The 19860-nt window shown below is 39.7% G+C and overlaps 1 protein-coding gene across 1 annotated transcript in view; it reads left to right on the top strand.

Moving 5' to 3' along the window:
* Window positions 1–18267, top strand: part of neurl1aa (neuralized E3 ubiquitin protein ligase 1Aa) — a 46706-nt gene extending 28439 nt beyond the window's left edge. The window contains exons 4-6 of the mRNA XM_066693167.1: window positions 3905–4585; window positions 11993–12139; window positions 12691–18267. Of these exons, the coding sequence (XP_066549264.1) occupies window positions 3905–4585; window positions 11993–12139; window positions 12691–12932 (1070 nt within the window). The 3' untranslated portion in view covers window positions 12933–18267. The remainder of the gene's footprint in view (window positions 1–3904; window positions 4586–11992; window positions 12140–12690) is intronic.
* Window positions 18268–19860: the final 1593 nt, after the last annotated feature.

The following is a 19860-nucleotide window of genomic DNA, read 5'->3' as shown; positions in this document are numbered from 1 at the left end:
ACCCATTGCTATCTGATTGATGGAATTGTTTATTTGAAAATCTAATAGCGCTTATAAGGTTAGACACAACTGAGAAGGAATGCCAATACGAGAGGACATAGAGTGAAGCCCTTTGAGGAGATAGTCTTTAAGCGTGCGTCATAGCCTAGTCAAGTGTAAAATATCAGCAGATTTCTGTTCAAAGCCACCCCCGTCTATACCCGTTAAACCCATTGTGAACATTATTTTAAAATATAGTTAACAAGGGTCTTAATCCTTTAACCGAGATTTCAAGGAGGAGAAGCATGTTGATACAGGGCAGCAAAATTATATCAACCTTAACCCCCCTGCCTCCAGCAAATTGGGTGGATTTTCTATCTTTGGATAGAGAAAAGAGGCTGGTAAACAAAGAGTCACCTTCAAGTACTGGGACTTGTGATTTGCAATTTGACACAAGTATGTTTCATACTCTCAAGAAATTAATGTAATAACGCAATATATTTTTTAATTCTTATTTATTCTTATTGACCCTTGAGTGTATACAAACTCAGGTGTGAGGTCCCAGGTGTTACGTAAATTGTATTCATCAACATGTCCTGAAACAGGAGAATAAAATCTCTGAAGTGAGCTGAAGGGGCAAGCCAGAAAAAATAATGGTGACTGAAAGCTAATTGCCATTTTATTAATTTTTTCTCAACCAACACTAGAGGGAGAAATAACTGATCTGAAAGTGGAAAATGGAGGCTAAATGCTATAAACTCCTTTTATTATCCATCACTGATTTATTCTTCTTGCAAAGGTCCTGCTAGATAGCATTTGCTGCTTTCTCCCATCTTACAGGCCGCAGGCACCAGGAACCCGATTTAAATAACATACTGTACCACTGCCATTTGCTAGAGGGTCAGGTTTCATGGAAAACAGAGAAACATGGGAGAAGGGGAATCTGTTACCACAAGAGCCTCGGCTCAATAGATCATGTTTCAGAGTCATGTTGTAGAGGTTTGATTCATCAAGAGTACCCATGATCCCACTAGATAAAACTGGGGAGTCTCTGTACGGGGCCTGCATTGGAGTCTGTCTATCGAATTGCCTCTGAGCTGTGCCTTTTCTAATGCCCTTGTGATCTCGGCAACAAAGCTGCAGATATGATTTTTTTCTTTGAAGTGTACAGTACTTGGCAAGCTCAAGTTCAAAAATCGAAAGTGAATAATCCCTTATTTGACCTGTTTATGATACCATCTGCTTGGGTTGTAATTTTAAAATACATTGCCTCTAGGTGAGATAGGCTGGGTTATGTGTTTTTCAAACTAAGAGATGCCCGAGAAAATAATACGTGGGCAGTGCGAGCAGGTTTCTGATTTCATGAAAGACAGCGAATGCTTTGAATTTTATACCTCCCACCCTGTTTACAAATTAATCATAATAATGTGCTATGGATATGGATAGTTTCATTAAAAAAATGCTTACAATAGATTAATAATGTCAAAATAGGCTTTGTTTTCCCAAAAAGCACAGTCAGTGTCTGCCAAATTCACATACACCCTGCATAAATATATAGCTGAACACAGACTGTCTGTTGGTTTGTTGTAACATAATCGCCTTGGTGACCACCATTAGGATGATCCTGAGATTATGTAGAGCTTTAGATAAGAGGCACCCTGACCAGTACCAACCTGTCACAATAACATTTCTCCTCAGCAGACCTTGTTCTCCCTGCTCAAGACTGGTGTGTTTGTTCTACTTGGATACCTTCGTTTTTGCAATAGAATTGTGTGGATACTGTAATTACAACAAAATAAACACTCCCACATTGTTACATAATTGAACGGTGGAATCTTACCAATTTGGATCAAAGTAGATTTTTTTTTGTGTGTGTGCGCACTTTTATTTCATTTGGGTGACTTGCTTTTGTTTTTAAACCTGACAAAGCATGAAAAGCATTTCAGAGTTTGAACCAGAGTTTATCAACTACCTTTACAGGATTTTGGCACAGCCTAGTCTATAATTATTTAATTGACTGATAATTAATTACTAAGGAGCCTGTAGTATTGGCCTACTATGGAGTGGATCACATAGTCCTGTATTGTGAAACTTCTGCCATTCTGGGAAAAACAATATAGAGTTTTGGCATTGTTACTAATCCCAGGTCAGGGCCAATGGACTAATTATAATATTTTCAGAACTACTTATAGGTGGTCCTTTTGAGATACATGTTGCAGTTTAAATGGTCAACCTCTGACTGTGCACAATGATGCCTTTCAATCGCTTGTTAGAACAGCAGGTTGCGATCACTAGTCTCTGATGGCAAGTTAATTTTAGCACATCCCTGGAATCCCACATTTAGAGCTGTTATTTTCAGTTGCTGTCCGAAAGCCACAAGAACACAGAGATGATTGTGTATACATGTATGTTTAAAAACATAAGTAAAATAAATTAATGTCTGCTTTCAATGTACATGTTGCTTCTACAGGGGACGTAGTATTATACCGTCCTCACATACACTTTTTACCTAATTGAGTTCTGAGGAGCTATTTTTAGGCAGCTGAAAGTGGCAAAGAGAAAGGGGATACTGTAACCTTCTTGGTTGACCATTCCTTTCTCAGGCCACGGTGCCCTATTTTTACACAGTGGCAACAAACGGGTTTCAGATGGCTGCACTGCACGCGCTCAGCTCCTGTCATGTATATAATAAGTAATTAAGCACATAGTTTCGCTCAGGTAAATATAGCTGCTTCCCTGTATAAACACAAAACACAGGCTCTTGCTGTGTTGCCTGGCACTAGGATTTCTAATCTACTATTTAAAAGCATGGCGATTCATATTCAGCTAAACACACACACACACACACACACACACACACACACGTCACCAAGTCTGAATGTAGATTGAGAGATACTGCTGTACAGAGCCAAATCTGAGTTCAGCACATTGTAAGTGCTCAGTTCTGGTGAAATAGCATTTCAATAACTGCTGACCTTCTATTAGTAGTGATAATGTAATTCTTGGCTCTATAGGAATACTCAAAAATTGGAGACCGAAAACCTTTCAAAAATATAATAATCATTATCATCATCATCATAATAAAGCTGTTGTCAAGACTTTTAGTTCCTTCTGGCTGAACATGAAGTCGGCAAAAAGAATGTAATCAGTTTAAGCATATCTAAATATATGAATATATAAAAGATATCCGAATGTATCTAATAATTCTGTAATACACTAAAACAGATGATATCTTTGTGTGGTTAATCCAAAATGCATGAGAGTTATGATGTTTTTTAAATGAATAATTTCATGTATTTAATTAGGATTGAAATGGGGGGAAATTAAGATCCTTAAACATAATGGAACAATTTATGCTTCAGATTTCAGATTCAGGTTTTATATATATATATTTAAAATTCTAAGCTTATTTATTTATTACACATGACTTTACAGTGGAGAGCTCTTTAAAGTACATTTAATAATTCTTCCTTTCAGTGGAATTGCAAACCATGTTTGTTCTGAAGTAGACAATTCAGGGATCTCCTACATCGCTGGTTCATCCCAATACAGCTGGTTTCAAAGATCACCTTTAAATGGTGGAAACATTTCATTCCGGTCAAGAAGGCAGGTGTTTCAGTAAGTTCAGTAACAGTGTGATAATTTGGAGCACCTGCACACCCTTCAGTGCTCTATGACTTAATTAATTGAAGTGATCAATTATAAACATGTGGTCTCAATACTTCAGAGATTAGTGATTTAAGGTGACCTACAAGACTAACCAAATTGGGACGATCTGGGTTGGAAACCACTATCTTAGATTTAGTTAGAAGCTGCAAGAGAAATGTCACTTTCAAAACGGGTGTGTGTCACTATACTCTTAACTGTGAGCCCTGTATGTCTCTCTTTCTCTCACCCTCTTGCCCTCTCCACTCACCCCTGGCAGACAGCGAGATTGTGCCGCCAGACTGCCTGCGTCCACGCTCCTTCACAGCAGTGCGGAGATCGTCTCTGCGGCGGGAGACGGAGGAAGCCCGGCTGTCAGTCAGCCTGTGCGACCTGAACCTACAGGATGAGCATCTGCATCTCACATCGGCTGCCTGCCCCATCCCCCAGAACTCGCAGAACTCACAGCAATCCCACCTGCTGCCCTCCCACCTGGACAGCGACCTGCACTTTCACCAGCTGCGGGGAGCGCACATAAAGACCTTGGACGAGCAGACGGTGGCACGCTCCGAGCACTCCCGCGAGGAACGGACTCTGGTGTTCACCAACAGGCCGCTGCGCATCGGCGAGACCATCTTCATCAAGATTACCAAATCCAGCACGGCCCGCTCTGGCTCGCTCTCCTACGGTGTGACTTCTTGTGACCCCAGCGTGCTGCGGCCCAGCGACCTGCCGTACAACCCAGAATCCCTTGTGGACCGCAAGGAGTTCTGGGCCGTCTGCAGGGTGCCCACCCCCCTCCAGAGCGGAGACATCCTGGGCTTCCTGGTCAATCAGGAAGGAGAGGTCATCTTGAGCCACAACGGCACCAATGCTGGGATGCAGGTGTGTGTGGACAACTCCCGGCCACTCTGGATGTTCTTTGGGCTGCACGGGGCGGTCGCACAGCTAAGGATCTTGGGTAAGTCTGCTCACTCCCATCTTGGACTGTATAATGTTCTCAGACTTCTCAGGTGCTCCGTTCATTTTAAGCTTTTACAGAATTTGTACAAAATTGCATTGCTTGATTTGTATGCAACTTGTTAAAGCTCGATAAGCCACTTCAGGACTGAAGAGGTTAGTATCTGGATTTTTGTTGTGTCTGATTTTCCATACGAGAAGTATTACTAGAAACAAGATTATGACCGGACGTATGGGAACAATTGGAGTGGTTGGGGTGGACACATCATACTTTCTAATTTCATTTCCATGCCTTATTGAAACATGCTTAATCAACAAAGAGGCTCTCCAGAAATCTACTTTGCTATTTATAAGAAAATCAGTTGCTGTGCCTTGGATTTACATTGTTGTTAATTGAACTTGAAGGAGTGTGATGATGCTAAGGGCAGAGCTGACTGGATGTTATTTGTTCAGATTTGTCCAACTTCAGATTGTTGTGTTGAAAACATAAGGCTTTTAAATTATTAACACACACATTCGATCGTACTAAAAGCCGGATAAACAGAACTCTGATGGGCAGATAAATTAAAGGAGATCCTGGAATGTGTATTGACTTATCTTTTATTGTCTGTTATGTTGCCAAAAATGACTACATTACTAGGCTATTGCTACAAACTGGTCTCTTAATAATAGAAACAGTTTGGACGGTGTACCAAGAATTCTGCAATGTGACATACATACATAAATATACATTTGTGCTAAGGAATGAAGCCGACATTCCCTCGCGCTGTTTATATGTCAAGGGAGCCTTCAAAGAGGGAAAAATCGACTTGTCAAGAGAGTAAAGACACTGGCCTTAGTCCTTCCATGTCAACTTTTAAGGGCTGACAAGCTGATGACATACTATACACACAGAGAGCACTCCACAACCACCTTCTAACCTATCCTGGATTTTGTTTTTGCTAATGCATCAGCCAAGTAAGCTCCATAGGTCAAACTGTTTAGAGCTATTGACGTCTCCCCCCTCCAGTCCTGCAATGTGAGTCTGTTACAGATATTCCAGGAGACAGATAGTTTTTTTTGTTTTGTATTAACGTCACTGGCATCCCAGTGACTGCGATCTTCATCCAGCCTGCATCGATACGCACATCAACTGCGGGCGGGGGTTATGGTCACAACATTGACAGATTAGATCACCAAGGGCTAAAGCAGCAAAAGGAAGTGCATACATCTGTGAGCCTCGTTTGCATGCATTTCGTATCAATTTTTAAGGTTATATTGTAGGCAACGATCCCTACTTCTGCCGTTGAGGGACGCTATAACCTTATAAACCGCTATCAGCATTCGAATATACCCTGTTCAGGTTTGTGGCTACTGAAGGATTTGATTCACTTAAGCATCCCACACCAGATGACAAACTATAGTTCTGCCTCTCTGCTCTCCACTGAAAATAATAATAAACAAAATCAGATCATCAAATGCAATAATGTTGGATCCAGATGAAATTCAAAGTCTAGTGTGAAATACAATTTTACAAATGCAGTGCTTATGCGTTATGCTCTCTGGCACTTTATTCTGTAAAGACGGACATTTGTAACCTAGAGGAAATATCATCTGTGAGGGAAAAATGCTTTGTGATCACATTGTTCTGGGATGAATACCACATATATAATTCTAAGATGCTTGCCAAAGCATTTTCCAGTAACTCTGGGTAAGTTTAAAGAACATGCGTTCAGCAAAGTTAGCCCCTACCCAAGGCCAGTGAGAGGGATACAATTAAGAGATTTGCTATAAATATCTTTAATTGCTTTCAGAATGAACCACAAAAACCACCTGAGACCCCCCCCCTCCCTCCTCCTAATTAACCATCTTGAAAGGAGTGCTTACATTGATGCAGTTAGTTGCTGGCTGCAGAACCCAGATTGGTCAATGTGAAGAGTGGGGGTTCTGTCCTAAGATGGTAATCAATCTTGTGGTATCTGACAACATGAGTAGACCTCATGTGTTTAAGAGCCAAGCTGCAATAAACATGGGTAGAGAGAGGATGAAGCCACACTTAACACTGTCCGAGGCACACAAGAGAGAATTGTATATTTGTGGTTAGAAAAGTTCACATAAAATGACAAACACTACGTCCGTCTTTAGTTTTAACTAACGTAGTAGTAGACTGGAAATAAAAAAAAGTTATAATTAGAAATGTATTTATATTGGTGAAGGAGTTACAATGTATGCCTTTCTTAAATGGCTTTGAGTTCCTGTGAACTTGACGTGCATTAACAATGCCAGAGCACGACCGGGTCACCTGGCGTGTTCACCGGAGTGCAGTAATGCAGGCTGGGGCTGCTGGGATTCTGCACACTCAGAAGTAAATCTTCCCCCTGGATGGTTGGCTGCTCTTTGAAGGTCACCTCAGGGACACTCGCAACCTGTGCACCATTTGTTTGGGAACTGAAGCTCACTCTTCTTGTTTTGATCCATAACCAGTACTACTGGTGCCACTTATTTGGCAACCTGTTAGTAAGACCGCAATGTGTTTGCGAGAAATAGCTGATTTGTTTATTCAGCAGTGCCTCACTAGGTTTATTTAAGAGTGAGCTCTAGAAGTGGTATTAAAATGCACAATAGAAGTATTAAAAAAAATTAACTGTTAAGCATGTTATGACACTGAAGGAAAAATATTTAATGGTGGTGTCAGGTAGTTTAATATTAACTTAAATTATTATAGAATTGGGAATTATAGGGTTCCCTCAGGGTTAGTGTGCAGTCTGTTATATTCAGACATACAACTAACAGTCTTCCCACACCATTTCCTTGTCACTACAATCTCCTCTTTGTATCTGATGTTTTTCCCTAGTATGAAACTTCACCCACAGAGATGGTCTTCCTGCACTGCAACACACCAGTTGCCAAAATAATACTGTGATACGCCCAAAGTCTTTTACCAAAATATGTATTTTTTTTTTCTCTTTGCCATATAAGTTTTTGGCATGGCCCATTCCTTCCAAAATCAATATAAAAAAACAATACAAAACAAAACAAAAACACAGAGGCTGTCACCAAGATCACCACATGATTGACAGGCATAGCACAGCCATTCATTTCCCTTCTGTACTTTTCAAATTCAGATTTCCAAGACAGCAGATGGCCTCGTCATTTATAAGCGTAATGTAAATAATGAGTAAACATCGCTTATGGAACATGCTGTTTAGTTACCGAGTTTGTTTGAATTTCAAAATTCTGCTAATATGGGGCGAGTGGACAGCTTGTCTGGAGAGGGAGACATCTCGCCTTCCTTTTTTTTTCCTCGCTCGCCCGCCCTCCCTCTCCCTCTCCCTCTCCCTCTCCCTCTCTCTCTCTCTCTCTCTCTCTCTCTCTCTCTCTCTCTCTCTCGTACCTGCTGTAAGTGATTCATCACAGTACTGGAAGAAATTAGTAACAAGTAATGTGCTTAATGAATTCCCACACAGCCCGGCTGAAGAGAAATGGGCAGTCGGGGGCTGGTATTTGCAGACTGCACACAATGAACTTTCTCAAAAGCCCTTGGGTTGATTGGATCCAGCTCTCTTTATTTGATTAACAGGCTTGAGTGTTGTAACTGTTACTGAGTATGGCTGGGGCATGGGTTTCTTGGAGTGCATCCATTTAAAAAAAAAAAAGAACAGAAAAAAAACGAAATATGAAAAAATGAAATCCTAAGAAAATATGAACTGACAATGGAGGTTAGTGTTGAAGCCCATATGCTCATATTGAATGGTCAATTAACTATGTGCAGCTGTAAAGTGGCATTTCTAAGGCCTTCTTTCATTCTCTGGGCCTTGTACCAATTCCTGATGTTAACACTGTGGCCATGCACACTTGGATTTGTGGGCCTCCTCTATTGAATGGAAATATCTCCGACTGTGATTTATCTCCTTGGTTTGTTGTCATGCCAGTTCCAAGTCTGAGCTCTTTACATTAGCTGGGTAAGCTTGCTGGTGGATATAAAGTATATCCCACTATTTTAAACTAACTTTACCTATTCATTATCTATGACAGTCGAACATAAAATATACACCATATATGTATCTCATCTATCTATATATTTGATTCCATCCATAAAATGGCAACAAATATATATACAAAAATGAAATTGCCATTGTCTCCTGTTCTTTCATGATTACTGGTTTCAATGGCCATTTAGTTGTGGGTTTTGGCTAAAATATCTTAAACATTTACTCTGCAAACTCAGCAAGATATAGGATTTCTCAAAGAACACCATGAATTCTGTGGGCTTTGTCTTCAACTGGTAGGGAAGGAAAATATACACCAACTTTAAGGCTGTACAGAAATGTTTTACACTATGGACCCTAGTTCACAAATATGGAACAACACCTGTTCTAAATCTTAGTATCTTCTATATTTTTAAAAAAAACAACCTCCCATATTTCCCTTAATATCAGCATCGACTATAAAACTGTGCGGTCTCCCCTGTATTACTGGTTTCAGGGGTCTGCACAAAAATATACTTGAATATTTAGGAATATGCTTGGAGTAAGATAGGAGCCACAAGTCCTTCACAGCCTCAGTCCTTTCATAACTACTACTACTTTTTTTTTTTTTTTTAATACGAACTAAATATATATTTTTTAAACTTATTAACGAGTAGGATTTACTTGTAGACTCCCCTCATATCTTGGCTTTGATGTTCTTCAAACTTTATCTCAAAAAAATAAATTACTGACTAGCAAGCCGAGATACTTTGTTGGTGCGGGGGCGGTGGAGACGGCTCTGACAGCCCCGATCTTGCTGGTTATTACGCAGTTTTCTGCCTGGCATTATGTATTCCATTAAAATTTCATTCTGTTCATGCTCAGCCGAACACTTTGTCACCTACTTCTGCTCCAAATCGTAATGCTTCTGCATCGCATCCATCAGTTTCACCTTCCCCTCCCATGTGTGGTTTTGCTCTGCTGTTCCCTGCCCGTGGGGGGGTTGAACCCCTTTGTGACTGTGCTGCTGCAGCCTCTCCCCCATCATCTACCTTCAAACTCAGACACAGCAGCGACTGCTAGTGCTGACTCATTTTCTTCATTCACATCTCCACTTTTACAGATTGCTACGGGGTTAAAGGGACTCAGATGACGTTTGCTAGACAGAAGCATTGAGGACTTCTGGGAGGCTTCTAGGGGCTGAAAGATTGGCCTGTGCTTCCAAATTCAATCACAGAAACCCACTCAGGCCTGAAATCCCACGTCTTTCTCTGCTCAATTCTGATTTGCAAATGTAGGCCCATTCCGCCCTATCAAACCCTCAGTTGGAAGTAGCTAAAGACAGACATCTGATATTTCATTTTTGTTACGTGTCAATTTTTGAAAGTGGGTTGAAGCAGAAATAATCGTCAGCCGGTGACTGATGTAGTTGGCATTGATGCATTCACAGTTTAACAATACTTTGCAAAAGAAGAAAAAAAAAAGTAATGATTTTGAAAACCTGAATCAAGTCCCCATGTGAATTTCTCAATCAATGAAATGTTCACTCCCAACACCCAGGAATACAGGACAGAACTCTTTCATTAATACCTGATTCAGATGAAAGTGTAAAGAAAAAGACTGCACAAGTTTTGAAACAACCAGTTTCTGTTCAGAAATAACCGGGCATCTGGCCAGCTATGATGAAAAAAGCCCTCTACAAGGCCTGTGTGTGGGTGGGTATATTAATTTATAGCTAGTTTGTGGGAAATTAAAACACTGCAGTGTTTTGACACATTGTATACTACTGCTAAGACTCGACTGGGTCTCATGCCTTGATGTGGTGTATGTGTTGACACTATTTTTGTTTAGGACAGATCCTTCTTGGCACTCAGATCTGTTGCTGCCAGAGGAGTGAAAGTCATCCAGATATGGCTTTTGGTGCATTAAGTAGAATGTGGAAGATGATATGGAGGATATATAGGAGGATTTCGACATCAAAAGAAGCATTCCGTCACACTGCAGACGGAGATTTCGTTGTGAGCCATGAGGGATATTGGAGGTCTCTTCAGAGCTTATCGGGATCATATGCAGTTCAGGTGGAGCTCCACTAGGGGCAGTTTGTTGAACAAGACCACAACGCTGGCGACGTGCGTTTGCCATGTTCAGCGTGGTTCACTGTTAACACCCTTATGCATTTAACATAGAGGTCATGTATCTTGATACGTGGAGATACCCATTGCACTGCAACACCTGCCCTAGGACTGTGTCAGGAAAGTGAGCAAGCTTGTCAGCGCACGGGCCAGGTTTCGTGGTGGCGACTGTGGATTGTTTACATAGATTGAAAATGATACTTGCCAATACCAGTTGTAGTGTGAAGTAATGGACAAGGGATCATTGTTGTTTTACAGCACAGTACTTGAAGTCCCTCAGGTTCAAATTAGTTTACTTACCGCTTTGAATCAGTGGGAAGCAAATATAAATCAAATGCTACAGAGATTAACAGTGTTTCATGTTTTAGATGCAGGTTTCAGAGTAACAGGCCTCGACATAACTTTTGTTTTATTTTATTTTGAATTCTAAACCAGGCACAGCTGTACTTCTTCCTAATCTCTAAATTAAACGAGGGATATTCCCTATTCTGAGAAAGATTTGTTAGAAAAAAATCAAAGACGGGATTTAGTAGGTCAGCTGTTGTTTACTGTTAATTTTCATATGGGTGGTATTTTGGGACCGTCGCATCCATTCCATTCGAAATGTCTCTGTCTGCAGTAGGACGTGACTTCCCTTTTGGGGAAGTGTTCAGGACAGCGTCTACCACCTCAGTGGAAAAAAATCCAGACAGACACTGTCCCTTACACACCCCTGGCTAATGCTAGGTTTCCCCATTCTGAATGTTGCAGGCTGACGTATCAGAGCAACAAGAAAACAAATATTGCTGGTCAGCTGTGGGGGGAACAACAGTTTGCCAGCTCTAAAAATATAAAAAAGTCCATCCATCCACTTGGTGAGGTTTTGAATTGATGGGAAATGACAGTAACAAACAGTTGAAGCTATGTGAGAAACAGACAGCATCTTAAAGAACTATTAGACGACTATCATGCAGCCATTTCATAGCATTCACATTGTTCTCCTTTATAGTTATTTAAAGTCTGTTTGTGTGCTACTTCCTAACTTTTACATTTCTGGAAGAAAAATGTGAGCATGGAGTAGGGAGAAGAACGCAGGGGTTTGGGAATGTATTAAAACAATTGCAAATATGATGACTGGGAGATTATATGGAACTGGAGGTGCCTGGAAGAGCACTATTCTTCCAAAATCAGACAGTGAAAACAAAATAAAGTAGTTTACCACAAATAAATCAAGCTGTAACTGTTTCTCAGGTCATGGATACTAAAAATAATAGGTCTATACTCTATAATTAACCTATTGTTACAGTTGATACTTTCAACCTAAGTCAAATTGTAATTTTGGGTTTGCAGGCTCCACACACTTGCCTGAACCGCGCGGGCCCTCAGCTCCCAGCTCCCCTTCCTCCACTCCTAACACCCCCACTGGGCTGTGTGGCGGCAGCTCCGACCCGACCCTCAACGCCAGCGGCTCGGGTGCGCTCTGCAGCTCCACCGGCGGTAATTACAGCTCCCATTCCTCAGTTTGCAATCTGCAGGATTCCATGCAGTCGAACCACCTGCATATAGCCAGCAAGAGTGTAAATGAGGCAGGGCGTCACCTTAAAATACCAGGCAATGTCATAGATGGACTGGGGAAAAAATGTATTGAAGGTGAGTATTGTGAACGTGCCTAATCCACTGGCTAAGGGATGGGTTCTCACGGCTTTGTTAGCAAGCATAGTAAGTCAAATGGCACAGAGGTCTCTTGCAAACCCAACTTTTCATGGTTTACTAAAATTGACCTGTAAGTATGGAACCTAAAGGACATTCTAAACTTAAATACATACTAAACTTTATTTTCATATAAAAGAGGGCCAAAACAACAGATCATGTATTTTTGACTGAGAGGCAACCTCAGACCATTTAGTTGAGTGCCAGAATTGTTAAGATCGCCATGGAATAGTTTCTGAGAGTTCGCAATCAAGGCAAACTCAACTACTCTCGATATTATTCCTAGCTTTCAGCATTCCTCCATTGTAAAGACCTCTCTGTGTTTCCCCACCCTGCAGGGACAACTCCGAGCTCGCCGATCAGCCTCCCAGAGTCGCCCACCTTCCCGTCAGGCCCGGGGTCCTGGAGTGACGAGTGCACCATCTGCTATGAGAACGTAGTGGACACTGTGATCTACGCCTGTGGACACATGTGTCTCTGCTACACATGTGGCCTGAAACTGAAGAAGATGGCCAATGCCTGCTGCCCAATATGCAGGCGAACCATCAAAGACATCATAAAGACCTACCGCAGTACGTAGGCCAACCTGAGAGCACGTTCTCAATGACCAGACACTCGGAGCGAGAGAGAGAGAGAGATGGAGGACATCGAGAAAGGCCTGTTGTTATGGGAACACTCATCAAAGGCTCATCTCAGCAAAACTGGCTCATCTGTTAAGGTTGTTTATCAGGGTTCATCATCTACAGTGTATATATATATATATATATATATATATATATGAAATGAAATATACATACACACAAAGGTCCATACATTTCAGAGATTCTTCAGTTTTGTTTTTATTTCTGTGTTTGTTGCAACCTGGAAGATCTCGTCGTAGACGCATGCCGGCCTAACAATTGGGGCCCTTCCAGTCATTTGGTAGGGTTCAGAAATCTGAAACGGCAACAACCTGAAGATATTAAAGTTATCTAATCAGCCGCGCCAGAGTCAGGATCTGCTTCTGGAAATTGCAGCAAACATCTTTGGTTGTGAATGTCTGAATTCCACAGAGGTACAGATGAAGGAGAAAATATTGTTCCTTGGAATTCCTTGCTTAGCTATACCTGTCCATCCAAGCCAGTCAATGGTCAAAGGAGAGCACAGAGAATTGGAGGGAGCCATGTGACCACTGCCTTTATAAAACACAACTTCTGTCTGTGTGTAGCTGGGGCAGTTCTTCTAAAAAATATTCATAATAATAAAGATGGCTTATTTAAAATATACTTGAGCAAAGTGTAAGATACTCCACACTTAGAATAGAATAGTACCAATAGGGGATACGTTAGTTAAACAAGCAGTGTACAATAGGTGTCCACACAGTTTAACAGCTATGTGTCATATACCAATTATCTGTCAGTTACATACAAGATAGAAAATAATAGCCTTTCAAATAACCAGCCTTTTTTAACATATATAAGACTATGAATACAATACATTATTGAAATCTCTACACCTAAAATCTGGCCACTTCTTTCATGCCGAAACAGTATCACTGCTCTTAATGTTTAAGACAGTGCTGCTCCGTCGGCTGTGACAGTTTTCAGTAGTTCATCTTGAAGGTTGAAGAGGCTGCTAATTTCAGGTTGAAACTTGCCCCCTGAATTTAAAGCAGTTTCAAGTCACCTCAGGGTGGCCTAGAATGCAGAATAAGGTTTGGTGATTCCATGAATGTGAAAAGTTAGTATATAAAGGCAGAATGGTTTATGGACACAATGTCTGTCAGTCCTCATGTCAACAAGCTGTTAATATGCATTTCTATGATTTGTAGTGGGAATTTTAACAGTAGAGAGTCATTGATCTAGACACTGCACAGAATGCAGCTTTTTAGCAAATCCATTATTAGCCTTAATGTGCAAAAGCGTGTATGATAGAAAGGGGTTTTTTATTTGTACATGCATCATTTCTATTGGGAATACATTGCCAACTTAAAACGTAAACTTTGACACACAACACCCTCAAGCTCCAAGTGTTCCCCCAAGTGGGGTCATCCACATTTCACAGAAATGGACCATGGTTGAGTGCTGGTTAGGGCCCATTTGGACTTTTAGAAACTACCGTGGACAAAATGTGGCAGGAACAAAACAGCTCGAATCCCCATCAAATCTGCAGCAACCCATACCAACTTAGGAATTTGGGAAAAGTAATTCCTCCAACTGTAAACTAAAGCCCTTCTTGTTTATTCAATGCTTTGTTTTTGTAGCCAGTGAGAGAGATTCATGTCAATCTTCTGAGATTACTCTTCGGATACCTACTTTACAATACATGAATTCCAACTGTCGCACATTGTCTCTCACTTTCGGGTATTTTTTCGGGTATTTTGTGAATTGCCGCCACAATGCAAACTATTATTAAGGTGACTTATAGCTGTTTTGTTGACCATGTATAAAAGTCACACAGTATATAAACAGTCGTGACTCAGACATGCTGACACAGAAGATTCCGGCACAGAAAGATGAGCTGAAAAACACATTTGTCTGTCGTTTCAGAAATGCCCATTGAAATTAAATCAGCATAGAGATTCCAAAGAATACTTCAGACACTCCAAGTACCACAATAGAAACAATTTGATATGATTATTTTGATGTTTAAAGCATTTAATTTGTGCATGCTTCAATATTCAAAGGGGGGGGAATATATAACTATGAGGTTGGTAATGTTCTTTAAGGTTAGCAAATGCCCTTATCCAGGGCAACTCACATTTGTTTACTTACACTTATCCATTTAAACAGCTTTACTGGAGCAATCCAGGTAACACACCTTTCTCAATGGTACAACAGCAGTGTCCCCCAGCTGGGACCGAACCCACAACCCTCCGCTCAGGAAAATCTAAGTGCCCATTTTGTGTAAGGAAAACTCACACACACACAAACACACACCACTAATGAGAAGAAAATCTGTGTAGAAACAAAACTCAACTGATTCTGAAATGAAGTGTGAACTTTAATTCACAGTTATGTTGGTATTTTAAAATGCTCTACGCCTATATCTCAGTTTACATCCTATATATATGTATACCTATATTTTATTATTATTACTTTAATTAAAAGACGAGTTAAAATGCTTGGATATTCCTGGCTGCTTTTATATCTTTTAACTTTCTTCGATTAGCTCACTAAGTGTTTTACCGAAATTAGTTCATTCCAAATCCACTCTCAGAGATGCTTTAGCTTGGTTGCCTGGGAAAATATGACTGTGACAATGATTGCAACAATTGGTACTGTAAAATATTGGATTTTATTTAATTTTAAGGCACAATCAAAACCAATGTTTTATATGTTGCAGTTGTACCTGCAAATAATAATAATAATAATAATAATAAATAACTATAAGGATAATACAATACAAATGTAAATTACATAAAAACAATAATGCTGCTTTCCACAAAGTGTCCAACTGTTGTCCTGTTCTGTAAAGACAGGCTTAGTCTCCTTACAGTTTTCGCTCTCTCTCTTTTTGGCTTTTCAGCACAACGAGGTACAATGTGCCTCCAATGCCAGATTTTCTACATTCTTGGGACACTACAGAAATATGTACCAGTAATGGTTGTTGGTTAGCATACATTTGCTCTGTACATCTGGTCTGCTTATTTTCCACGCTACACTGTTCAAATATATAGAGCTGTTTTTAAATGCAACTCGACGAATGTGACACTGACTGCCATGTTAATTACCGTTAATGGGCGCAGTGCTCTGATTTGCAGTTTAGAGAGAATTATCGATAAATGCTTGAGTTGATGGAATATTGAAAATGGGCATGGAATAACAATGCACATTCAAGCTTTAAAGGCAGGTATGGACAGTGGAAACAAATGTTGAAAATGATTGAGCCTCATCGTTCCTCACCGTAGAAGCCCCCAACCTGGCAAAGAGTTCAGATTTCGTTTACTACTCCTATGAAATAAAGTAGCACTATTAAAATAGGAGGCTACAAAGTTTGAAAACACTTTAAATAAGGTGTAAAGTAGATGCTAACTCTTAAATCTGTCAAATCAATATAAACAGATAAACCAGGTCAAATAAATAATATTATCTAAACCAGTGGTTTTCAAACCGGTCCTGGAGTACCCCCTGCTGGTTTTTGTTCCAACCGAGGTCTTAATTGCTTAATTGAATCCTTAATTGACCTAACAAAGCAATATACCATTAAATTAAATAATTAAGCAACAAAAACCAGCAGGGCAGAGGGTACTCCAGGAACGGTTTGAAAACCCCTAATCTAAACGCAATGAAGCAACTTGTTTACTGTAATCTACATAATCTAGAATGTATGTTTATGAGTCAATGGAATACCAAATAAACCCTTATGTAGGACAATCAAAATAAGGTTTCTCCAGATTTATATTAAGGTTAACTGGCTTAATGTACTGTATACTGTTGAAAAGCTTTAGGTCTCAATTTGTGCTGCTATAATGTTCGCTTTCTGTCTTTGGGGCAAATGGTGCAAACCCATCTGCATTCATTTTCCAAAGGCTATATAATTAAAGACACCAATCTGCTATTGTGTAAATTATTAATTCATTGTAGAGTTTTAATTTCAGTTCTTTTTGAGATTTCCTGATTAGAGCAGCAGCGGCTTCAGAATTAGTGTGTTTTGTAAACTTGTTTTTTAATGTTTGTATATGATTTGTAAAAAGGCTATCATTTCACAACAGTGTATTACAGATTCATAGAAATAAGGAGAGAAAAATCAATCATCTCATAACTGAAAGGGAGGTCTATATATATATATATATATATAAATTGTGCCTTTGGGCAGTTCTTTGGTTTGTTGGGTATTGTTACAGAACATCAATCTGGAACTTATTGGAACATATATTGGAAACACTGGGATTTTTTCAGTATAATTATCATTCCAATTGCACTGCTTATACGTCTGAGAAATGTGACATTAGCACCAATCAAGACAGGACCTTTATGTTTTATGGTCAGAATGATCCTAAGAATCACAGCTAGATATTTTCTATCTGCTCTGGTCCTCCTGAATGAAAGATTCCCCTTTTAATTACTTTATTTATTATAAATGTTTGAGAGTCAACTTTCCAGCTTCACAACTAATTGATTTGATAAAACCCAAATGCAATCTCAATGGTAAAGAACCAGCATTTATTCCTACAGTGCTGGGATTTGATCTGCAGCTTCTGCCTTAAGATCCAGACAATTTTGTTTTATTACATCTACCAAAACAAACAAATAATTCTAGTTTAATTTGATACTGCATTCCAATCCATAGGAATCTAACCCATATGACCTTCCAGATGGATAACTATAAGATTAACAGGCTTGGAAAGTTGACTTAAAATCATTTTAATTTTAAATTCTGAGTAGCTTCTTTAATTAAAAGATGTCCATTTGTTTGTTTATGTTGTGGTTTAGGGTGAATTGTGAGACCTGCTTTATGTACACTTATTATTTTGATTGTTTCTTTAGTATAAACTTTCCAGTATGATTTTATAGCAACCACGAATCGTTGCACTCTTCTTAAAGTGCGGCGCAACAATGTTTTGAGCTTGACAATCTGCACACTGAAGACCCCATATCTTCTGACGGAGTCTGGGATATCCTGCTCTGCCGTTTATTCCATGTTAAATGTACACACAATCCCTAACAAGGAGCAAACTGGACCAATAGGAATAAGCCACCATCGCTGCGGCCAGCACTCTAGTCATATGCTGGAGCATCCAATTTAAAAATGTCCTTTCTAAGATTTCAGGTCAGGTAAATAAAGGCAAATTTTTATTTTCTTGTATCTCAGCTTTCAAATGACTGTTCAGCTTGTGTTTATTTATGATTAGTTCCAAGTGGTCTGTTTGTAAAATCCTGTTCATTGTGCGAGTCCAATGATTGTGACCGTCAATAAAGATTTCAGATGTTTAAGTTGTCTGCTTAACCTTCTCATTGCTTTGCTTATCAGCTCAGATTTTCATCACACTAATAAATAAACAAAACCTGGAGCTTACTCTTATGTGATTGTACAGCAAGTGGGGGAGACATCTACCAAAAAGCCACTTTTGCATTTGTCAGGAAGAGACGCAATGTTTGATTTTTTATTTGTTTTATGTCCCAAAACCCAGTTTGACTATGTTAAAGGCCACAGAGCACCCCCTTGTGGAGAAAGCAAGACATGCAATACCATCTAAGACTGGAAAGCAACCATAAGTATTCCTCTACATTTTCAATAAATGAATACATAAACCTTTCTTGTATGATATCATACATTAAATAATTAAGACGTTGACACCACTGCTACACATAATACTACTAATAAAATCTAAGTTAAAGCATTTATTTTGCATACACCATAAGGCTGCCTTTTATCCAGTGGAAAAATAATATTCCTTCACAAATATAGCTCCCATTTCTACTATTCCCTTGTGCTCTGGTGAAGCAACTCTCAACATTCATTCCATACTTTACTGCACACAGATCATTACATTTACATAATTCCTATTCCCAAAAGGTTGATCAGTCCATAACATTCTTCTACACTGCCTTTTGATTAAAATCAAGCTCGATTTTCTTTAGTATTTTCATACTCCAGTCAGTGTACCATAATTGTTTCCCCCTGTCCATTATTGCTATTCCCCCTGTACACTGTCACTGTCAAAACAATCTCCCGCAGCATATTAATCTCAAATGAAACCCAGAACAAATGTAGAAAGAAAACATTGTTTCTGCTCAAAGGATTGTCAGCGTCTTTGCCAAAAAAACAACAGTTTATGATGCATTTGGGCACAGATTTTTTGTTTATACATCTTTAATGTAGTCAGTGACCTTCAAACCACAATGCAAATGGGAAAACGTCTGTGTAAACAACTGTATGTAATGAGAAATATGTCAATAGAGAATGACATCATACCTGTGATTTAAATGCCTGCAAGATTAAAGTCCCTGGCTTGAGTATGAAGCTCTGAGGAGTCACTGGGACAAAAGGAAAAGCCGTTCACTCTGATGATGAAAGAGAGAATGAAGGATAAACTGGGGGAGTCCAGTTACAGCTCAACAGAGGGCTGGAGAACCAGTACAGATTCCCCTAGACTGACTCCCAAACCATTTAAATGCATTCATTTAGAATGAGAACTTTAAATGGCATCTGGCAGCGAGTGAGTAAGCAAGCCTGAAACATGGAGGACTACAGAGATGTAAAATACAGACCAGTTCTATTTGCCCCATATCTCTGAACCCGTGTGCATACCTTGGGACTTGTTCAGTTCTCCCGGTTCAGGTTTAAGAGGAGTTTCTTTAAATCTTCTGCTCCCAACCTGGAAAAGTTACAATTTGTGCCAGTAAGCAAACAATAAACTGGAAAAAAAGTCTACCATAGCTTTCAACTGTGTTCTAGCTGAGAGCACTATCATCTGAGAATCAGCTCACTAATTAGCAATATCCTCAATTATTACACACCTAGGTTCCTCTGAAGACTTTAAAGATACTCATAGCAAGACTGTAGTTTGGGGATTGCACATGACA

The sequence above is a fragment of the Amia ocellicauda genome, chromosome 20, assembly GCF_036373705.1.
Source record: "Amia ocellicauda isolate fAmiCal2 chromosome 20, fAmiCal2.hap1, whole genome shotgun sequence".
NCBI classification, from domain to species: domain Eukaryota; kingdom Metazoa; phylum Chordata; class Actinopteri; order Amiiformes; family Amiidae; genus Amia; species Amia ocellicauda.
Note: the sequence above shows the minus strand (reverse complement) of the source record. Positions and strands in the feature narration are given on the sequence as shown.